The sequence below is a fragment of the Heterodontus francisci genome, chromosome 13 (genome assembly GCF_036365525.1).
Source record: "Heterodontus francisci isolate sHetFra1 chromosome 13, sHetFra1.hap1, whole genome shotgun sequence".
NCBI lineage: Eukaryota > Metazoa > Chordata > Chondrichthyes > Heterodontiformes > Heterodontidae > Heterodontus > Heterodontus francisci.
The window spans coordinates 95,890,183-95,912,552 of record NC_090383.1 but is presented as its reverse complement, the minus strand read 5'-3'; the positions used below and the strand labels follow the sequence as shown (position 1 = coordinate 95,912,552).

The 22,370-nt window shown below is 42.9% G+C and overlaps 1 protein-coding gene across 2 annotated transcripts in view; it reads left to right on the top strand.

Moving 5' to 3' along the window:
• abcg8 (ATP-binding cassette, sub-family G (WHITE), member 8) overlaps positions 1 to 22,141 on the top strand; it is a 73,038-nt gene extending 50,897 nt beyond the window's left edge. For both annotated transcript variants that reach the window (XM_068045219.1, XM_068045218.1), the window contains exons 11-13: positions 7,948 to 8,215; positions 14,078 to 14,205; positions 21,743 to 22,141. In XM_068045219.1, the coding sequence (XP_067901320.1) occupies positions 7,948 to 8,215; positions 14,078 to 14,205; positions 21,743 to 21,880 (534 nt within the window). In that variant the 3' untranslated portion in view covers positions 21,881 to 22,141. The remainder of the gene's footprint in view (positions 1 to 7,947; positions 8,216 to 14,077; positions 14,206 to 21,742) is intronic.
• The last annotated feature ends 229 nt before the right edge of the window (positions 22,142 to 22,370 follow it).

Below are 22,370 nucleotides of genomic sequence, written 5' to 3'. Positions count from 1 at the left end.
TTCATTCCATCTTCGCTGCCCCCGGAGAATCCTTGGCATCAGGTGGCAGGACCGTATATCCAACACAGAAGTCCTCGAGGCGGCCAACATCCCCAGCATATACACCCTACTGAGCCAGCAGCGCCTGAGATGGCTTGGCCATGTGAGCCGCATGGAAGATGGCAGGATCCCCAAGGACACATTGTACAGCAAGCTCGTCACTGGTATCCGACCCACCCGCCGTCCATGTCTCCGCTTTAAAGACGTCTGCAAACGCGACATGAAATCCTGTGACATTGATCACAAGTCATGGGAGTCAGTTGCCAGCGATCGCCAGAGCTGGCGGGCAGCCATAAAGGCGGGGCTAAAGTGTGGCGAGTCAAAGAGACTTAGCAGTTGGCAGGAAAAAAGACAGAAGTGCAAGGGGAGAGCCAACTGTGCAACAGCCCCGACAACCAATTGTATCGGCGGCACCTGTGGAAGAGTCTGTCACTCTAGAATTGGCCTTTATAGCCACTCCAGACGCTGCTTCACAAACCACTGACCACCTCCAGGTGCTTACCCATTGTCTCTCGAGATAAGGAGGCCAAAGAAGGAGAAGTCCCATATGGTGGGAGGGTTTTATGGGCTCCCACAAGAGAAGGGAGGGGCATCCACACTCACCAGGTCTGAATATTCTGCTGGACATCAACCCAGAATTCAGAGCTAGAGCTCTGCTCTTTACTCACTGGGACTATCTGAATCAAAGGTAGGGATGCTACCACTGAGCCAAAGGCTCACTCCAGTATTAAGATGATGCCTTTGATTGGATGATTACCCATTGTGGAATTATATGCTGCTGCAGAATTTAAAGAGTTGTAGCAGCTTTTAAGGACAAGCATCCTGGTTTTTAAAGTTTTCAAGACAACACACTTCGATGAAAGCAGAGAAGAAGCTTTAATGAAAAAGACAATGTCTGAAAGGAATGGAGTGGAGTGGTGGAGCTCAGTTCACCAATGGGCCCACAGGGATTCTTCTAAAAGAAATGATGCAAAGGAAGGGGTGTTTCTTCAGCAGTGAGCACTGCAGGCCCACAGGGGTAATGGGACATGTTGGCCATCAGTGTAAATGTCACCTCAACCATTCTGCACGCTTGGAAACCAAAACAAAAGTTCAAAGATCTTGCCATGTTCATTAGTGTACAAGAACCCTGCCACCTTATTCCTTTACTCAGTATACTAAGCATGTTCTTTCTTTTGAGCCTCCTTATCTCGAGAGACAATGGATACGCGCCTGGAGGTGGTCAGTGGTTTGTGAAGCAGCGCCTGGAGTGGCTATAAAGGCCAATTCTAGAGTTACAGGCTCTTCCACAGGTGCTGCAGAGAAATTTGTTTGTCGGGGCTGTTGCACAGTTGGCTCTCCCCTTGCGCCTCTGTCTTTTTTCCTGCCAACTACTAAGTCTCTTCGACTCGCCACATTTTAGCCCCGTCTTTATGGCTGCCCGCCAGCTCTGGCGAACGCTGGCAACTGACTCCCACGACTTGTGATCAATGTCACAGGATTTCATGTCGCGTTTGCAGACGTCTTTAAAGCGGAGACGTGGACGGCCGGTGGGTCTGATACCAGTGACGAGCTCGCTGTACAATGTGTCTTTGGGGATCCTGCCATCTTCCATGCAGCTCACATGGCCAAGCCATCTCAAGCGCCGCTGACTCAGTAGTGTGTACAAGCTGGGGATGTTGGCCGCCTCGAGGACTTCTGTGTTGGAGATACGGTCCTGCCACCTGATGCCAAGTATTCTCCGGAGGCAGCGAAGATGGAATGAATTGAGACGTCGCTCTTGGCTGGCATACGTTGTCCAGGCCTCGCTGCCATAGAGCAAGGTACTGAGGACACAGGCCTGATACACTCGGACTTTTGTGTTCCGTGTCAGTGCGCCATTTTCCCACACTCTCTTCGCCAGTCTGGACATAGCAGTGGAAGTCTCACCCATGCGCTTGTTGATTTCTACATCTAGAGACAGGTTACTGGTGATAGTTGAGCCTAGGTAGGTGAACTCTTGAACCACTTCCAGAGCGTGGTCGCCAATATTGATGGATGGAGTATTTCTGACGTCCTGCCCCATGATGTTTGTTTTTCTTGAGGCTGATGGTTAGGCCAAATTCGTTGCAGGCAGCCGCAAACCTGTCGATGAGACTCTGCAGGCACTCTTCAGTGTGAGATGTTAATGCAGCATCGTCAGCAAAGAGGAGTTCCCTGATGAGGACTTTCCGTACTTTGGTCTTCGCTCTTAGACGGGCAAGGTTGAACAACCTGCCCCCTGATCTTGTGTGGAGGAAAATTCCTTCTTCAGAGGACTTGAACGTATGTGAAAGCAGCAGGGAGAAGAAAATCCCAAAAAGTGTGGGTGCGAGAACACAGCCCTGTTTCACACCACTCAGGATAGGAAAGGGGTCTGATGAGGAGCCACCATGTTGAATTGTGCCTTTCATATTGTCATGGAATGAGGTGATGATACTTAGTAGCTTTGGTGGACATCCGATCTTTTCTAGTAGTCTGAAGAGACCACGTCTGCTGACGAGGTCAAAGGCTTTGGTGAGATCAATGAAAGCAATGTAGAGGGGCATCTGTTGTTCACGGCATTTCTCCTGTATCTGACGAAGGGAGAACAGCATGTCAATGGTCGATCTCTCTGCACGAAAGCCACACTGTGCCTCAGGGTAGACGCGCTCGGCCAGCTTCTGGAGCCTGTTCAACGCGACTCGAGCAAAGACTTTCCCCACTATGCTGAGCAGGGACATTCCACGGAAGTTCACATCAAATTACCTTCCCCTCATGCAGTCTTTAAGTACTTTTGATGCTTACCATGAATATCCATGGGCAGTTGTGTTACATGCCCAGCCTTCCCTTTCACATATCCTGTAGCTGTTTCATATGCAAATCATCACACACAGGATGGAGTGCTTGCTGACGTTTGGGTATTACTACATGCCATCTCAACAATTGAAACTTTTCACTTCTTTTACTTTGCTTGCACAAGATGACAAACGATAACAATAGTGAGAGATCATTGAATCACTAAAATTTACAGCATAGAAAGAGGCTATTCATTCTATAGTGTCTGTGCTGGCTCGTTGCAAGGGCAATCCAAAACTAATATCTCTGCTCCAATTTCTTCCCATTGCCATATGTCTTCCTCTGTACAACCGTGTCTGCCTCAAAGGCTCTCGGCAAAATATTCCATGAAAATATTACAACAACCTTGCTAATTGGTTTTCCATTTTGGATACCGGTGAAGGCGGAGTGTAGCCAGAGCAAAGTCCGTGGCACCACTGGTGGCTCAGCTGCACAGGAGGGGAGGAAGTGCGTGGAAGAACAATAAGGGGATTCAATAGTCTGGGATCAGACCGGCGTTTCAGGTGCCAGGGACAAGGATGTCACGGAGCGGCTGCAGGATATCCTTCTAGGTGAGGGTGAACAGCCAGAGTTCGTGGTCCACATTGGTACCAATGACATGGGTAGGAAGAGGGATGAGGTCCTGACAGTAAATTTTAGGGAGTTAGGAAGGAAATTTAAAAAGCAGGAGCACAGGACTAATAGTGAGCACAGGACTAGGAGGGTTGATCGATTGAACACGTGGCTGGAGAATTGGTGTAGGAGGGAGGGTATCAAATTTCTGAGGCATTGGGACCGGTTCTGGGCAGGTGGGACAAGATGGATGGGGCTATACCTACACAGGACCGGAACTAATATCCTCGCAGGGAGATTTGCTGGTGCTGTTGGGGAGGGTTTAAAATAGTTTGTCAGGGGGGTGGGAACCTGAGGAGTAGCTCAAATTGGAAGGAAGTAAAGTTAGTAACAGGAGGTAGAAAAGTATGCTTAGAATGCAAATTAATGTCAAGAAGACAAGGTTAAGGATATTCTACCTGAATGCACTTAGCATTCGCAACATGGTAGATGATTTAAAGGCACAGATAGAGGTAAATGGGTATGATCAGATTGCCATTACGGAAACATGACTACAGGGTGACCAAGACTGGGAACTGAATATTCATGGATATTCGACATTTAGGAAGGACAGGCAAAAAGGAAAAGAAGGTTGTGTTGTACTGATAACAAGGGATGGGATCAGTACATGAAGGGAGGATCTCCGAGCAGAAGAACAAAATGTGGAATCTGTTTGGGTGGAGCTAAGAAACAACAAGGGCAACAAACATTGGTAGGTGTTGTTTATAGGCCACCAAATAGTAGTGGTAGTGTGGGGCATGGTATTAATCACGAAATTAGAGAAGCATGTAGCATGGGTAATACAGTAATCATGGGTGACTTAAATTTGCTTATAGACTGGGTAAACCTAATGAGCACTAATGCTGTGGAGGATGAGTTTCTGGAGTGTTAGGAATAGTTTTCTAGAGCAGTATGTTGAGGAAATGACTAGAGACAGGCTATTTTAGATCTAGTATTATGTAATGAGAAAGGGTTAATTAATAAGCTCGTTGTAAAAGAACCTTTAGGGATGAGTGGCCATAATATTATAGAATTTTACATTATGTTTGAAAGTGAGGTAGTTCAATCTGAAGCCAAGGTGTTCAATTTGAACAAAGGAAATTATGAAGGTATGAGGGGCAAATTGGCTGAGGTGGATTGGGAAAATACATTAAAAGGTTATGACAGTACATAGGCAATGGATAGTCTTCAAAGAATTATTACATTGCTTACAGCAACTATGCATTCCTTCAAGGTACAAAAACTCCAAAAGAAAAGGCAGTCAACTCTGGCTAACAAAGGAAGTTAAGGATTGTATAAGATTAAAAGAAAAGGCCTATAAAGTTACCAGAAATAGTAAACATGAGGACTTGGAGGATTTTAGAATACAGCAAAGGAGGACCAAGAAGTTGATAAAGAAAGGGAGAATAGATTATGAATGTAAACCAGCAAAAAACACTGGACTGTAAAAGCTTCTATAGGGACGTAAAAAGGAAATGTTTGGCTAAGACAAATGTGGGTCCATTACAGGCAGAGTTAGCAGAATTTATAATAGGGAATAGAGAAATGGCAGAGAAGCTAAATAATTATTTTGTGTCCATCTTCACCGAGGAAGATACAAGAAATCTCCCAGAATTAGAGATCCAAGTGAGTAGGGAGAATGAGGAATTGAAGGAAATTAATATTAGTATAAAGGTTGTATTGGAGAAATTAATGGGGCTGAGGGTTGATAAGTCTCCGGGGCCTGATATTCTACATCCCAGATTGTTGAAAGAGGAAGCTATGGATATAATGGATGTATTGGTGATCATCTTCCAAAATTCTATAGATTCTGGAATGGTTCCTGCAGATTGGAAGGTAGCAAATGTCACCCCACTATTTAAGAAGGGTGGGAGAGAGAAAACAGGGAATTACAGACCTGTTGGCCTTACAGCAATCGTTGGGAAAATGCTGGAATCTATTCTAAAGGATGTGATAAATGGATACTTGGATAGTAATGATCTGATTGGGCATAGTCAACATGGATTTATGAATGGGAAATCATGTTTGACGAACCTGTTGGAGTTTTTTTGAGGATGTTGCTAACAGAATTGATAAAGGGGACTCAGTGGATGTAGTACACTTGGATTTTCAGAAGGCTTTTGATAAAATTCCTCACAGGAGGTTGGTTTGCAAAATTAAAGCACATGGGATAGGAGGTAATATGCTGGCGTGGATTAAGGATAGGTTAACAGGCAGAAAACAGAGAGTAGGAATAAACAGGCCATTCTAATGTTGGCAGGCTGTGACTAGTGGGGTACCGCAAGGATCAGTACTTTGGGCCCCAACTGTTCACAATATATATCAATGATCTTGATGTGGGGACCAAATGTAGTATTTCCAAGTTGGCAGATGACAAAAAACTAGGTGGGAATGTGTGTTGTGAGGAAGATGCAAAGCGGCTTCAAGGGGATTTGGACAGGCTAAGTGAATGGGCAAGAACGTGGTAGATAGAATATAATGTGGAAAAATGTGAGGTTATCCACTTTGGTAGGAGGAACAGATGTGCAGAGTATTTCTTAAATAGTAAGAGATTAGAAAGTGTATACAAAGGGGCCTGGGTGTCCTCATCAATAAGTCACTGAAAGCTAACATGTAGGTGCAGCAAGCAATTAGGAAAGCTAATGGTATGTTAGCTTTTATCACAAGAGGATTTGAGTACAGGAGTAGTGAAGTCTTGCCTCAATTGTATAGAACCTTGGTTAGACCGTATGTGGAGTACTGTGTGCAGTTTTGGTCCCCTGACCTTCGGAAGGATATTTTTGCCAAAGAGGGAGTGCAATGAATGTTCACCAGACTTGTTCCCGTGAGTGCGGGATTGTCCTATGAAGAGAGATTGGGGAAACTGGGCCTGTATTCTCTAGAGTTTCAAAGAATGAGAGGTGATCTCATTGAAACCTACAAAATACTTAAAGGGATAGACAGGGTAGATGCAGGTAAGGTGCTTTCTCTGGTTGGGGAGTCTAGAACCAGGGGGCATAATTTAAAAATAAGGGGGAAGCCACTTCAGAACCGAGATGAGAAATTTCTTTATTCAGAGGGTTGACAGCCTTTTGAGGCTCTTGAATTCTCTACCCCAGAGGGCTGTGGAAGCTCAGTCATTGAGTATGTTTAAAGGAGAAATTGACAGATTTCTAAATACCAATTACATAAAGGGATATGGGATAATGTGGGGAAAAAGGCATTGAAGTGGATGATCAGCCATAAAATTAATTACACAACTAAAAATTCCTAAGCTTTAGACTACTGGATATGGAGGTGACAGCCTTGATTCAGTGGTAGCATTTGCCTTTGAGTAAGAAAGTTTTGGGTTTAAGCTCCATTTCAGAGACTTCAGAACATAATTTAGGCTGGCATTCATTCCAGTGCAGTACTGAGGGAGTGCTGCACTGTCAGAGGTTGCTGTTTCAGATAAGATGTTAAGTGTCTGCCCTTTCAGGTGGCTGTAAAAGATCCTTTGGCACAATTTGAAAAAGAACAAGCATGTTCTGCCAACATTTACCCTTCAACCAATACCTAAACACAGATGATCTGGTCATTTATTTCAATGTTGTTTGTCGGGTCTTATGTACAAACTGGTTGCTGTGTTTCTTGCATTACAACAGTAACTACACTTCAAAAATACATCATTGGCTGTAAAACATTTTGGGACATTCTGAGATTGTGAAAGATGCTATGTAAATGCTAGTTATTTCTTTCCTATAGTTCCATAGAATGGCGGAGATAACAACCCTCCTCACAACTACCTCTATTGCATCACCTCTGTGATAGCAGCCATCAAACTGAGTGCTGGGTGCTGGCTGCTCTGTCACCTTCCTGCAGATTCTTAATTGTGCCTTAGGTTTCCTTTCCCTTCATTTAGTCTGTCTTTTAGTACCCTGATCGTCAGCCTTGACAAAGGCTAATAATGGGTTGCGATGTCTTTTGAGGCTCTTGGCATTTTCAGGGTTTTTGTCACCCAATTCTAACATTCCCATTAAATTTCACTGAGATGCAATGTTGTGCTCCACCACTGGTATGCACCCTTCGCCCATTTGAATCTGTGTAGGAACCTGTGCTAATAAGTTGACGAGGAAAAATTGGGTGCTGAAAACAATTTTGTTTTCGAGTGTATCTAAAACCCACCAGTAGCCTTCAGGTATAGACCATACCAAAAGGGAGAACCTAGGCCAATGTGCATCATAAGTAATTCTGGTATAGTGGAAAGCAGTATAATAACAATGGGGTAGAATTTCCAATCAAGCCACATTTCAGGGTTTCCACTAATCTTCCACCAATCCACAATGAATTATCAGGAGAACTCCCCATGGAAATTCTAGTATTGACTGGACAACCACAAACAAGTTACCATATACCAGAAGCTGTGGTACATCAGAATGTCGTAATGTGATGGGGATGTCGGCTATACTTAATTTGTAATCTCAATTTGTTAATAACCAATTGGTATTTTCTTTTAACCTACAGCTTTTGGGGGAACTCCCAGAACACTGTGCTTTTGTAATAATCTATTGTGTACCAATCTACTGGATAGCGGCTCTCAGACCTGAGGTTAATCCTTTCTTCTTGAGCTTTCTGCTGGTGTGGCTCGTGGTTTATTGCAGCAGAGTAATGGCTTTGTGGGTCTCAGCATTACTACCGACACTGCAGTTATCTTTTTTAACAGGAAACATCGTTTTTACAGTTTTCTACTTAACAGGAGGCTTTCTTATTAGTCTAAAAACTATGTGGACAGGTAAGCATTTTTAAATTCAGCCATAGAATGCTGTGTAAGTAATTTCTGTGCACGTAGGATTAGAACTATCTTAATATGAGCACGATTTCCTGCATGATACCCCTCCCAATTCCCCATAAGACACATCCTGGCCTACAGTAAACAAACCCCAACATGCAGATCCATTACGTTTCAGTCATTTAATCTAAAACTCATTAATTTGGTTTTAAAAATGTGGTCTGTTTCAATGTATCTCAGTCTGAAATATAGCTCCATCGGGTTAATGATCGTCGTCCCCCCTCCACCCCATTTCCTTTCTTGAAGGTGTTGTCTGTTAAAGTATGCTTAATTTTTAGAACATTATTTCATTTCAATTTAGTTTCCACACCTCGTGCCTCAACCTCCTTTGCCTGCTAATTGGCTCTGGCTGCTAGGTGGGTTGGTTGTAGTGGTCTCTGCTAAATTGGGTGGATGGGAAAGAGATAAGGGTATGCGGGTTAGAGAGAAACAAAAGTAGAGAAAACATGCTTTCAATAGTGTAGCAAATGAGAAGCAATAGGTGGCTTTTCCAGTGAATTCTCATCTTTGCACTCAAATCCCTCCATAGCTTCACCCCTCAATCTCTGTAACCTCCTCAAGCCCTACAAGCCTCCGAGAACTCTGTTTCTCCAGCTCTGGCTTCTTGCACATGCTCTACTCTCTTCACCCCACCATTGGCAGCTGTGACTCGAGCCATCTGGGCCCTAAGCTCTAGAATTCCCTCCCTGAGCCTTTCTGTCTCCTCACCTCTTTCTCCTCCTTTAAGACCCACCAATTTGACCAAGCTTTTAGTCAGCCCTCCTAATAGATCCACCTTTGGCTTGGTGTCAATATTTGAGCCTTGGGATGTTTTCTTACATTAGAGATGTTATATAATTGCAAGGAATTGCTGATGTTCAGTGTTTTTTGCATTAAGTTTCTTGCTGTAGTCGTATATTGCTTGCTATTTGTCCACCCAACCAAAGACATTTATTAATGGTAATTCTGTAATAATAAGCTGTGAGCTTTTCAGTGTTCATTTTTATTTGTAATCATTTGTTCCTTCATATTCCACTGCTGTCTTTTTTCCTGCATTTTATGTTGCAAAAGGACATCAGATTTGGACATTAATTCAATTATCCCAAATACTTAAGTGTATTCTGCCTTATAGCCAGATATTTTATATTCGTTGCCTATCAAGTGCTTACTATGATTTTAGGTAAGTAAGATTTAAGAAAAAGGTAAATAAAGATAAGCACTTTGCCTGGTAAGTAGAAATGTATTTTAAGAACAGAAAATGCTACACATGCATTGCAGATTGATCAGCATCTACGAGAAAGGCAAATTATTTTTAGGTGGGATCCTTCATCAAAACATTTTTTATGCAGGGTCTTAACTAAAAGTAATCCTTTCTATTTGTTCCGATGCTGAACAGCCAGTTGTGCATTTTCTATTTTTATTTCAAATTCCAGTTTTGTTTTTACATATAAAAATCTCCATGTTTATGCCTAGATTTTGTTAAGGTACATGTTTAAGAAGTTTTATATTTAGTGCTCTTAAGCATAGGGTATTGGAACATTTTTTACACTAGTGTTTAGAATGATAAAGAAGACACCAGATAAAATTTAGTGCAGAAGTAACAATAAAGCCACGTTTTGTCAGTCCTAATCTTGAAAATGATTGAACCTTTGTCTCCAGTGACTGCTTTACACTGCACCAAGTGACTTTTCTCATTTTTCACAATTTTGACAGACGCTGCAAGATGACACTTGTGGAGATAAAATTCATTGTTATGTTGTGGATTTTTCTTTGCCAAAGGGAGAAAGATTACTTTAATCATACCTTTACCTATAATATAAAATGTTACATCCCAGGAGTCAACTGCATATTATCACTCGATAAACTTGCAGCAATTATTTTACAATTGTCTGTCTTTCAATCAGGATGTCATCAGATATCAACTATATAAAGAGTATTCTACTCATTGATATTAAGCATGATATCTGCTGGAAATGGCTAGAGAAATGAGTGAAAACTCAATAATACTGTCTTCACATATGCCGTGTATGATAAACAATGAAAGTGACTTCAAGACGCCACAACACAATCCAAACCTGTAAAGTCCTTGATGAGATTACCAATGGTGGTCACTCCCAAGAGACAGCAGATCAGATTTACTTACAAAAGTTCCATAAAAGAAGGGGTACTGCCTGAGGACTGGCAGACAGCTGATGTTCCTACATACAAAAAGGGAGATTGAACAAAACCTGGGTACTATAGACCAGTCAGCTTAACATCTGTGATTGGAAAGATACTGGAATCTATACTAAAAAATGTGATAGAAGAGCATCTAGAGCAAGGTTGTCCAACCTTTTCGGGCGGAGGGCCGCATTACGATTTTTGCTTGGCCTGGGGGGCTGGTGAGCAAATTTCGAAAGATAAAGGAAATAAAAATTTTAACTTACTAATAACAGACAACAAATGTGCTTTTTTTGTGAAGAAGCTTTAAATGAGAAGACTATTGACTTACTTTCTCGTCATTATATTGAAAACTGATTTAGTGACATACCTGGCATTGTTTTGCTTGCATAAATAGTCATTCTCTGCCCACACGCTTGATATAGTAATGTAGAGTATTCTGGATAGATATCCATCTGTCAGGAGTGATCTTGATCTCTCTCTCTCTCTCTGTCTCTCTCTCTCTCTCCCTGTGTTCCCCCTTCTCTGTGTCACCCTCGCTCTCTGTGTTCACCCCGTCGCCCCTCTCTGTTTTGCCTCCTTTCTCTCTGTCCCCTCTGTCTCTTTGTTTGCCCCCTTTCTCCTCTCTCTGTTTCCCCTCTCTTTCTGTTTCCCCCTCTTTCTCTCTTTTCTCCCCCCCCCCCCCCGCCCACCTTTGTTTCCCCCCTCTCACTGACAGTTGCATGACTCAGCAGGAGCGCTCAGCACAGCAGCTTTGTGGTTGGTTAGTTTATTTTAAAACATGGCACTGATTTTTACAGCTGACAGCTGCTGAAGCAGAAATGTGCTTCCCAACATCGGACAGATTCGGGGTAATACAATGGGCTTTTAAGAAAAGTCGGAAAACCCTGAATCTGTCAAAGTTGGGAAGCGCGTTCCTGCTTCAGCAGCTGTCAGCTGTGAAACTGACAGCGCAATGTTTTTAAAAAAGCCAGTCTGCAAAAAGACATAGGGAAATTTCCCATCTCCAGTCACGGAACCCTGGTGAAGATGAGGAACAGCCCTGGGTACAGTTTACACCCGCAGGCCGGATCCTTGCCCCACGGGCCGTATGTTGGACAACCTCGATCTAGAGGAAGAAAATGTAATAAAACAGAGTGTAAATTCTGAAAGGCAAAGTAATGCTTAACTAACCTGATAGAAGGGGTAAGGGAAAGAGTAGACAAGGGTAATATAGTAGATGTCATATACTTGGATTTCCCAAAGGCCTTTAATAAGGTATCACATGGTAGGCTCATGACAAAGATTAGGGTACGTGGAGTCGGGGGACAAATAGCTGAATGGAAAGCAAATTGACTTTAAAAACTAGAAAGCAGAGAATAGGGATAAAATGTAGTTTTCACATTGGAGGAAAGTAAAAAGTGGTGCTCCACAAGGGCCAGTGCTCAGACCACTGTTGTTCGCAATTTACATTAATGATTTGGATTTTGGAATAAATAACCCAAACAAAATTTGCAAATGATACCAAACTGGGGCTATAGCTAAGACTGAGGAAAAATGAAACATAATACAAGAAGACATAAGGAAACTTGCAGACTGTGCAGTTAAGTGTCAAATGAACTTTTGACATAGATAATGTGAGGTGATGTAATTTGACAGGAAAAAAGAAACCTCACCTACACCTTAGAAAATAAGAGACTGATTGGCATAGAAGAGCAAAGGGATCAAGGGATACAGGTGAACAAATCACTAAAAGCAGCATCCCAGGCTAGCAAAACAATTACAATGCTTACAAAGCACTGAGATTTATTTCTAGGGTTCTAGAATTCAAAAGTAATGAAGTAATGTTAAACTTTTAACGGGACCCTGGTCAGGCCCCACTTGGAGTACTGTGCACAGTTGTAGTCTCCATACTATAAAAAAGACATAGAGGCACTGGAGAAAGTTCAAACAAGGTTTAGAAGGATGGTACCAGAACTGAGAGATTATAGCTATCGGAAAAGATTGAATAGGTTGAGGCTTTTCTCTTCAGAGAAGAGAAGACTTAGAGGGGACCAGATAGAGGTCTTCAAAATTATGAATGATTTGGAAGGGTAGCTGTGACGAGAGAAAATCTAAAACTGGGGACTATAAATACAACTCGGGCTGGATTTTACCAGCCCCCCCCCCCCGGTCTTGGGGGTCGTGGTGGGGGGGGGCCTGGAAAATGCCTCTGGGAGAGGCCCACCATGGGCCTTGGTGCCGGGAGGGCCTGCCCCATGTTACCGGTGGCAACGAGGCCTCATGGCAGCCCCCCCACCGCATGGCGACGAGAACCTCATTTCAATATGGAAATAAATATTCATGAATGAATTAATACTTACCTCGTCGCAACGGCTGTCCCGCTCCGATTTTCCAACCAGTTGCCGGAACTCCCATGCCTTCATATGGAGATTCGAGGCAGAACACTGGTGGGTTGCGGGGAGGAGTTAGGTTTTCAGGCCTGTGGGGGCAGGGGAAACCCTTGTGATTGGTGGAGGGGATGGTGTTAAGGGGTTGAAGGTGAAAATGAATAAAGTTCGGAGGGAGAGGTCGGGATCGGAAGATAAGTATTTTCGGGGGTAGAGAGCAATAAATTAAGTCTTTAATCATTGGGGGGCGGAGTAATGGGAGAGGGGCTTGAATCATTTATAACATTTTTAAAATTAAACTTTTAGTGACTGTTCCCTTAAATACGTAAATTAATTGTAAGGGCTGGAAGCCCTTTAAAAATGGTGTCAGCGCATGGTGCAGTGGCGCTGGACATCGATGATGGGGTGGAGCGCCCAACCCCTCCACATCATCAGGGGTGGACGTTCTGCCCCCTCCATATAAATGAGCTGCCGCACTAAATACCGTGGCGGCTCCGCAAAGCAAATCCCACACGTGCAGCCCGCCACTTTTGAGCTGGAAAAATTCCAGCCACGGGGAGAAGTTTCTTTTACTCAAAAGGTGGTTAGAATGTGAAACTCGCTACTACTACAGGAAGTGGTTTGGGCAAAAAGCTTGGATGCTTTCAAAAGGAAACTAGATGAGTATGTGAGAGAAAAGGGAATAGAAAGATATGCTGAGATGAGGTAGATGGAATTGGAGGAGACTTATGTGGCGTAGAAACAGCAGCACAGACTATTATGCCACTTGGCCTGTTTCTGTGCTGTATATTCTATGTAAGGACCAATTATTCTTTGTTTAAGTACTTTCTAGAATTCTTAAGTAAATAGTAGTTTGGAACCACCAACATGGACTTCTTATACCCCCCCCCCCCCCAACCCCATTAAGCGTATGTGATGTCAATATTTTATTGAATGGTGTCCCAACTATTTTTACCTGGTGGCAAATTGTTGAAACTTGATGAATAGGATTGTTTATGAGACAGCACATGTCAGAAACATTACCCTGCCTCTTTGCTCTTAGATGCCTGTTACTGAATTAGATTTGAATCTGAACTTCCACAAGTTCAAGGACAGCTCGTGTGTAATAGCTTGTACTTACATTTTGTCTTATTCCGTAAATGCTGTTTTATGCTTCAAACAAACAAAAAGGTAGTGTTGCAACTTTTTAAAATCTCATTTTGGATTGAGCAGGCGGAAGGGCGACGATGGGAGGAGAAAAACAAAGAAAAAAAATTGAATTTGAAAACTAACTTTATGTCTTTGTGTTTGATCATAGTTGCTTCCTGGTTTTCCAAAATGTCCTTCCTCCGATGGGGTTTTGAAGGTCTGATACAAGTTCAATTCACAGGACATTATTACTCTATTAAGATAGGAAACATTACCATTCCAATCAAGGGCACAGATGTAAGTAAAAGCTATGCTGAAGTTGTGTTGAGACAAACAAAATTGTTGCCAATAATAATGAGGAATATAATATTTGAAGTTTCTTAAAAAGACATATTGCAAAGACCATGGCATAGAATTAAAGGGAATATAGCTAAAGGGATAGACGGCTAGGAGCAGAAAACAAGAGATAAAGGTAGAAGGAATGTTCTCATACTGAAAAGATCTGGTGAGTAGTTTACCACCGAGATCTGGATTGTGGCTGCATAAATCATTTAGACACTGCAATTGAGGGAGCAGTATCAACTTTTTTGATTACACTGTTACGGACAGGTGGAAAGTGGTGTGGGTGGTTCCCACTGTTCACCTCCCAACTGACAGCATTCATTTTTTGTTAAAAATGGTGAGTTAATCCTCCTGAGTGCTTTTTTTAGGGTCAAATAAACAGACAACTGATAGGTTTTCTCATAGGCTGAACAAAAGATAACAAGTTATTTTTACACAATTCCTGAAATTGTTGCAGCCTCACTCACATACGCATTCACTTACATACCCATACACAAGAATAGCTAGATAGAGAGAAAAGAGTAGAATGTAGTTCAAAGTGAGGTAGGTGTTCATGGTTTACGGTAAACCTGTTGAATCTTCTCAGAAGGACAGTCCCTTTTAAAGGTACAGGCCTGGGTGTTTGTAGTCTTGAACTTGTTGAGATGTTGTAGATTTCTAGTGGTTAAGACTTCAGACTGGAGGTGGTGGTCACTTTAATTTCTCTGCTGCAGCAAGTTGAAGTGTAAAATTAGAAGCACAGCTTCTTCTTGCTTGGCTGGATCTCTTTTCACATCTTCTAGCTGGACTGTTTTCTGAAGGTATTGGCTTGATCTCCGCCCTCTCTTTCCAATGGACTACCTTTTAAGGTTAAAAATCCATCGCATTAGAGTTTCTGTTAGGAGACACATGGCCTTCTCCCCTGGTGTGACCACAAAATGGACCAGGATGTGGAATCCATGGCTATCGGTGTCTGAATGGGTACCATTCTGTTATGATGTGGCTACTTCACACCTGTTCATTTTAGCTGAGGGCTGTGAGTCCATCTGTCTCCAGAAACAGTGGATGCATTGGTGGTCATTTTCCAAGATTCGATAGACTCTGGAACAGTTCCTACAGATTGGAGGATAGCTAATGTAACCCCACTATTTAAAAAGGGAGGTAGATAGAAAGCAGGGAATTATAGACCAATCAGCCTGACGTCGGTAGTGGAGAAAATTCTAGAGTCCATTATCAAAGATTTTATAGCAGAGCACTTAGAGAACAGTGGTAGAATTGGGTAGAGTCAGCATGGATTTACAAAAGGGAATCATGCTTGACAAATCTAATAGAATTCTTCGAGGATCTAACTAGTAGAGTTGATGAGGGGGAGCCAGTGGATGTGGTTTATCAGAAGGCTTTCAACAAAGTCCCACATAAGAGATTAGCATGTAAAATTAAAGCGCATGGGATTGGGGGTAGTGTACTGCAATGGATAGAAAATTGGTTGGCGCACAAGAAACAAAGAGTAGGGATAAATGGGTCTTTTTCCAAATGGCAGGCAGTGACTAGTGGGGTACTGCAGGGATCTGTGCTAGGACCCCAGATATTCACAATATATATTCATGATTTAGATGAGGGAACCAAATGTAATATTTCCAAATTTGCAGATGACACAAAACTGGGTGGGAGGGTGAGTTGTGAGGAGGATGCAGAGAGGCTTCAGGGTGATTTGGACAAGTTGAGTGAGTGGGCTAATGCATGGCAGATGCAGTAAAATGTGAATAAATTTGAAGTTATCCACTTTGGTAGCAAAAACAGGAAGGCAGATTATTATCTGAACGGCTATAAACTGAAAGAGGGGAATATGCAGCTAGATCTGGGTGTTTTCGTACACCAGTCGCTGAAGGTAAGCAACAAGCGGTAAAAAAGGCAAATGTTATGTTGGCCTTCATAGCGAGAGGATTCGAGTACAGGAGCAGGGATGTCTTGCTGCAATTATACAGGGCCTTAGTGAGGCCACACCTGGAATATTGTGTGCAGTTTTGGTCTCCTTATCTGAGGAATGATGTTCTTGCTATAGAGGGAGTGCAGCAAAGGTTTACCAGACTGATTGCTGGGATGGCGGGTCTGACGTATGAGGAGAGATTGAGTCGGTTAGGATTATATTCGCTGGAGTTCAGAAGAGTGAGGGGGAATCTCATAGAAACCTATAAAATTCTAACAGGACTTGACAGGGTAAATGCAGGAAGGATGTTCCCAATGGTGGGGGAGTCCAGAACCAGGGGTCATAGTCTAAGGATACGGGGTAAACCTTTCAGGTCTGAGATGAGGAGAAATTTCTTCACCCGGAGAGTGGTGAGCCTGTGGAATTCGCTACCACAGAAAGCAGTTGAGGCCAAAACATTGTATGTTTTCAAGAAGGAGTTAGATATAGCTCTTGGGTCTAAAGGGATCAAAGGGTATGGGGCGAAAACCGGAACAGGTTACTGAGTTGGATGATCAGCTATGATCATAATGCATGGTGGAGCAGGCTCGAAGGGCTGAATGGCCTACTCCTGCTCCTATTTTCCATGTTTCTAGAACCCTTTGTTAGTTAATTTATGTAGCTAGAAGTCATCAATATGCAATAGTGCTCCTTTCCATTTTAATGGGCTTTTCCAGATGAGATTAATGAGTTCCATCGTTGCAGATAAGTTTGTCGATTCCCAGTACAGGAGGGGTCACATGACTGCTACTCCATTTTAGACTATGGTTCAAGTTCTTGAGATTTAGTTTTAACAGTTGACTTTTTAACTTCATAATTCCTCCATCTCACTGTTTATTTCATCATGGCTCCGTCCATGCATGACAACACCAAATTGGGAAGGCTGTGGATTGTGAAAGACTGTAGGAGGAGATAGATGGGTGAACAGGGTGGGCCGCTAGGTGACAGTTGCCAATCAATGTAGGAAAATGTGAACTAGTATACTCTGGAAGTAAGAATAATGAAAGGAAATATACTAAGATTTTAAACGGAGCATAAGGACCTTGGGGTTCAAATACATAGGTTACTAACACTGACAGTGCCTGTCGATGAGGCCATGAAAATACAAAAATGAAGAGGTAATGCAGTTGGAGTTATGAAAGAGGTCTTCAAGGTTATGTTATCTAGTTATAGAGTGCATCAGTCAGCAAGACTTTTAATGAGAGGGTATAAATTTAAAAAAATCAAAAACTAAAGGTGTTAGAATGTGGAATTCCCTGCTACAAATCATTTTTCCAAAGGCAAGTAGATAGTTGCTTGAGAAAGAGGAGTGTTTGATGGTATGAACAAGGAGCAAGAGTGTGAAATTAGGTGGTTCAAATGGAGAAAATCACTTGAATGTGAAATATCCTAATTGTGTTCTAAGATAATATAATTGCAGTACCAAAATGCTGTAGAAAAATTGGATTTGATTCATTACGTTTTAACATTGTACAGTACTGTTAATTCAGCTCATTAAATGGTTGCCAGCAGTGTTGAGACTTTAACCCATCCCCCAAGTTATAATGATCTCTTCAAACACAATTCAAGCTTGAAGGGACCAAATCTGGGTTTTTTTATAGTTCAAATGAAATTCGGTCGAGATCATATATTAAAGATCTATCTATGTTTATCTTCATATCTTTAAAAACTGCACTTCCATTTCTAAATTCCTACCTTAATATTTATAATAGAAACTACCTGAATAAACTTTTTATACTGTAATTACAGCCTTGCTATAGCATTGTGTCTCTCAGCTCCTCTGCCTGTACCAGAGAGAAACACTCCTTATTGTCTTCCAAATTCACATATGTTTTGCTATTTCATTAAAAAATATATATAATCAAAGTATTGTAATAAAGTAAGGAAAGAATGTATGGCTTTAGAATAGGGAGTTAGTCTGTGTATTCTTTTCTAATTATGCCCTTTCCTCTAATCCACTTCACCTGAAGACGAGAATTGGTCTCGACCATGTCGAAAGTCACAAAAAGGTTGAGGAGGATGAGGAAGAATTATGGTCACACTCGCAGAGAATGTTGTTTATGATCTATTTGCACTGTTTGGAGCTGTGAAAGGGTAGAGACCTGATTGGAGAGATTCAAACATGGAGTTCTGGGAGAGATGGACACAGATCTGAGATGCAACAACACATTCAAGGACGTTGAAAGGCAAATTAAAATTGGATGATAGTTTGCAAGAAGAGAGGGTTGATTTTTTTGAGGCGGGGTTGATGACAGCAGTTTTGAAAAGGCAGAGAACAGTGCTTGAGGAGCAAAATTAATTTATAATGTAGCTAGCAGGAGGCAGGTTGGATGGTTGGCAGTTTATTGGGAATGGTGTCAAGGGAGCAGAGATGGGTCTCATAGATCAAATGAATTTTGAGATGGGAGAGAAACTGGAGAGTTCAGGATTAAGGGCCAGGATGATACGCAGGGTTGACTTGGTGGAAAAGGGGAAGAAGGGGGAGCAACAGAAGCAGCTGGATAGATGACTATATTGATGATAAGCGAGTAGAGTGGGCAGACAGTTGGCAGATGTAGTTTAATGCAAAGTGGATTGCTCTAGCAAAGGGTGAATAGAGATAAAATGGGCTGAATAGCCTTCAATGCTGTAAACCTCTGTTGTTCTAAGTAGTGGTTAGATAACACCAAGCTTATACTGTTAAAAAAAAACTATAATTGTGGTGGAAAGGAAGGCTGAAGAAAGTATTTTTAACTCGGGGACACTGACTAATTATAGTGCTCTCCAGTGCCATCCTGCAATCAGATAATTCAATGTAAATGGAAGATTGAACTTGGGCGCTTTTTGGTCTCTGTGGCTTTAAGGTTTATCTGCTGAGGTATATGAAGTAGGAAGGTGGGATGCAATGTGGAAGAAATGATTAGTCATGTTTTACTTCATGTTAAGGAATCCAAGCACTTTAGGTCTTTTTGATGCTGTACAATGGTCTTTGACCATACCCATCTAATGAAGTTTCAAGTGTATCAGGGAGAAAACTCTCCGCTGGTTGAAGTCATACCTAGTGCAAAGGAAGATGGTTATGGTTATTGGAGGTCAATCATCTCAGCTCCAGGATATCATTGCAGTGTCCTAGGTCCAAGCATCTTCAGCTGCTTCATCAATGACCTTCCTTCAATCCTAAGGTCAGAAGTGGGGATGTTCGCTGATGATTGCACAATGTTCAGCACCATTCCCGACTCCTCAGATACTGAAGCAGTCCATGCAGAAATGCAGCAAGACCTGGACAATATCCAGGCTTGGATTACTAAGTAACAAATAACATTCGTGCCACACAAGTGCCAGGCAATGACTATCTCAAACAGGAGAGAATCTAACCATCTTCCCTTGACATTCAATGGCATTACGATCGCTGAATCCCCCACTATCAACATCCTGGGGGTTACCATTGACCAGAAACTGAACTATAGCAGCCTTATAAATACCATGGCTACAAGAGCAGGTCAGAGGCTAGGAATCCTGCGGCAAGTTACTCAACTCCTGACTCCCCAAAGCCTGTCCCCCATCTACAAGGCACAGGTCAGGAGTGTGATGGAATACTCTCCGCTAGCCTGGATGGGTGCAGCTCCAACAACATTCAAGAAGCTCGACACCATCCAGGACAAAGCAGCCCGCTTGATTGGCACCCCATCCACCACCTTCATCATGCACTCCCTCCACTACCAACGCAAAGTAGCAGCAGAGTGTACCATCTATTCTGCAGCAACACACCAAGGCTCCTTAGACAGAATCTTCCAAATCTGCAACCTCTACCACCTGGAAGGGCAAGGGCAGCCTTTGCATGGGAACACCGCCACCTGCAAGTTCCCCTCCAAGTCACACACCATCCTGACTTGGAACTATATCGCCGTCCCTTCACTGTCTGGGTCAAAATCCTGGAACTCCCTTCCTAACAACACTATGGATGCACCTACCCCACATGGACTGCAGCGGTTCAAGAAGGCAGCTCACCACCACCTTCTCAAGGGCAATTAGGGATGGGCAATAAATGCCAGTGATGCCCACATCCCCCGAACTAATAAAAAAAAAGGATGCCACATTGTTTCTCTAAACTACTTTGTTTCTGGCACAAGAAAAATGTTTTAAAAGTTAATGCATACTTTAAGTGAAACCATAGTTGGGATTTAATGAAGAGATGGTGGCCCTGCCGACTGACCGGAAAGCTGGGGACGAGGCAGCCTCTGCAGGCCGTGGAAGCCACAACGCTATTTTCTGTGGCTCATACAATTAATTGCCTGAAGTCATGGCTTCTGCCGCTCTGAGGTGGGATGTCCAGTCTTCAAGAGCTGCCAGCCAATCAGAGGGCCGGCAGCTCTTTAGTCCCAGCAGCACCACTAAGGAACAGTGGCCGCTTCTGGGACTACAGCAGGCCTCAGACCCAGCCAGTGATGGTGGCCAGATAAGAAAGTAAGTGGGGTTGAGGCTCAGCAGGGCTAGTCAGGCCTGACAAGGGGTCGATCACAAGGGCAGTGGGGGATCTTCCAGTGGGAGTGGCCTGTGGCACTGGGGCGGCACCCTCTGTGGGGCACAGGATGTCCATCAACAGGGACCCCTGCCATCCCACAAGGGGGCTGCCAGGTTTTACTGGGCAGCCTCTCCATGTGGCGATGTGCCCAGCCACTGCTGGTAACATACCACCAGCAGCAAGAAGAGGCCTGTAAGTGGCCATTAACTGGCCGCTTAAGGGCTTCAATTGGCTAAGGGTGGGCAGGCTGCCAACCTTCTCCCCTACTGCTGGTAAAATACCAGTGGAGGCAGATAGGCAACAGGCACAACACCCCCGCCATTTCACCCAAATTTACGCCTACCCACCCAAACCGGCCTCCCAGCCTGCTCCCTGGGGGGTGCTGTAAAATTCCAGCCGATGGCTCTTAAGGCTTTAAATTGCTTCTCATTGACTGTTACATACGAACATATGAATTAGGAGCAGGAGTAGGCCACTCGGCCCCTTGAGCCTGCTCCGCCATTCAATGAATAAGTTTGTGGCTGAACTGATTACTCCACATTCCCGCCTACCCCTGATAACCTTTCACCCCCTTGCTTATCAAGAATCTATCCACCTCTGCCTTAAAAAAAAATATTCACTCTGTTTCCACCGCCTTTTGAGGGAGTTCCAAAGATTCATGACCCTCTGAGAAAAAAATTCTCCTCATCCCTGTCTTAAATGGGCGACCCCTATTATACATGGGCCCTGAGAAAATCAGTGAGAAAGAGCAATCCAAGGAAGATTGTGCGTCAGTATTTCAGCATCAGCATTTCACATAAAGGGTGGTTTACTAAGTTAAAGGTGCTATATAATAGCAAGTTGTTGAAATCTAGGCCTTAATTTGATCTTACCGTAGAGTTAACCCAAATGGATCCAAAATCACCAAAATCACCTGACCAACAAATGAAAAGGATGTTTTTGTAGTTTTGTGTTGTGTAGATTGGATCACTATATATCAGACACAAAATGAGAAGCCGACTGAATGACTAATTTTTTTCTCCCTTTTTTATAATCTGATTTTCTAGGTAATTAAATCTATGGATATGGACTCGGAACCACTGTACATGTGTTACCTCATCCTGATAGCCATATGTTTTGGATTTCTCATTCTCTACTATCTGTCTTTAAGGTTTGTCAAACAGAAATCAAATCAGGATTGGTAAAATACACATATAATTATTTCGCACTTAGTGCACTCAACGGACAACTATTTCAAATAATTACTAGACCTAGTTTCCTTCACTCAGCCAGATGGTTCGGCAGAGAGTTACGGGTGGAGTTCATCAGAGACCTGACAGTGCTGCATTGGCTTTTTGACATTATCTGTACTTGTGCTGTAACGAGCTGATGATCAGCTGAAATAAGTTTTCAAATTGAAGCTTTTAAATATCACAAACTAATAAATGTTACCCACTTCCAACAAACTGCTCCTTTCAATTATTTGGTTTGAAGGGGCTGATTCATGTTGGATATGGTTTTACAGCATTTGGCTGTCTTCAGCTATCTTAACCGAGCGACCATACGTAGTGTGTACGTCTAAAAATTGAATACTGGTAGGCTGTTTGACTTCTTGCAACATCACAGACAAGCCTAATCCTTCTCAATGTCCAGGCTCCACTTTCCAGTAGGATTCACTTGCTCAGCTGGGATCAG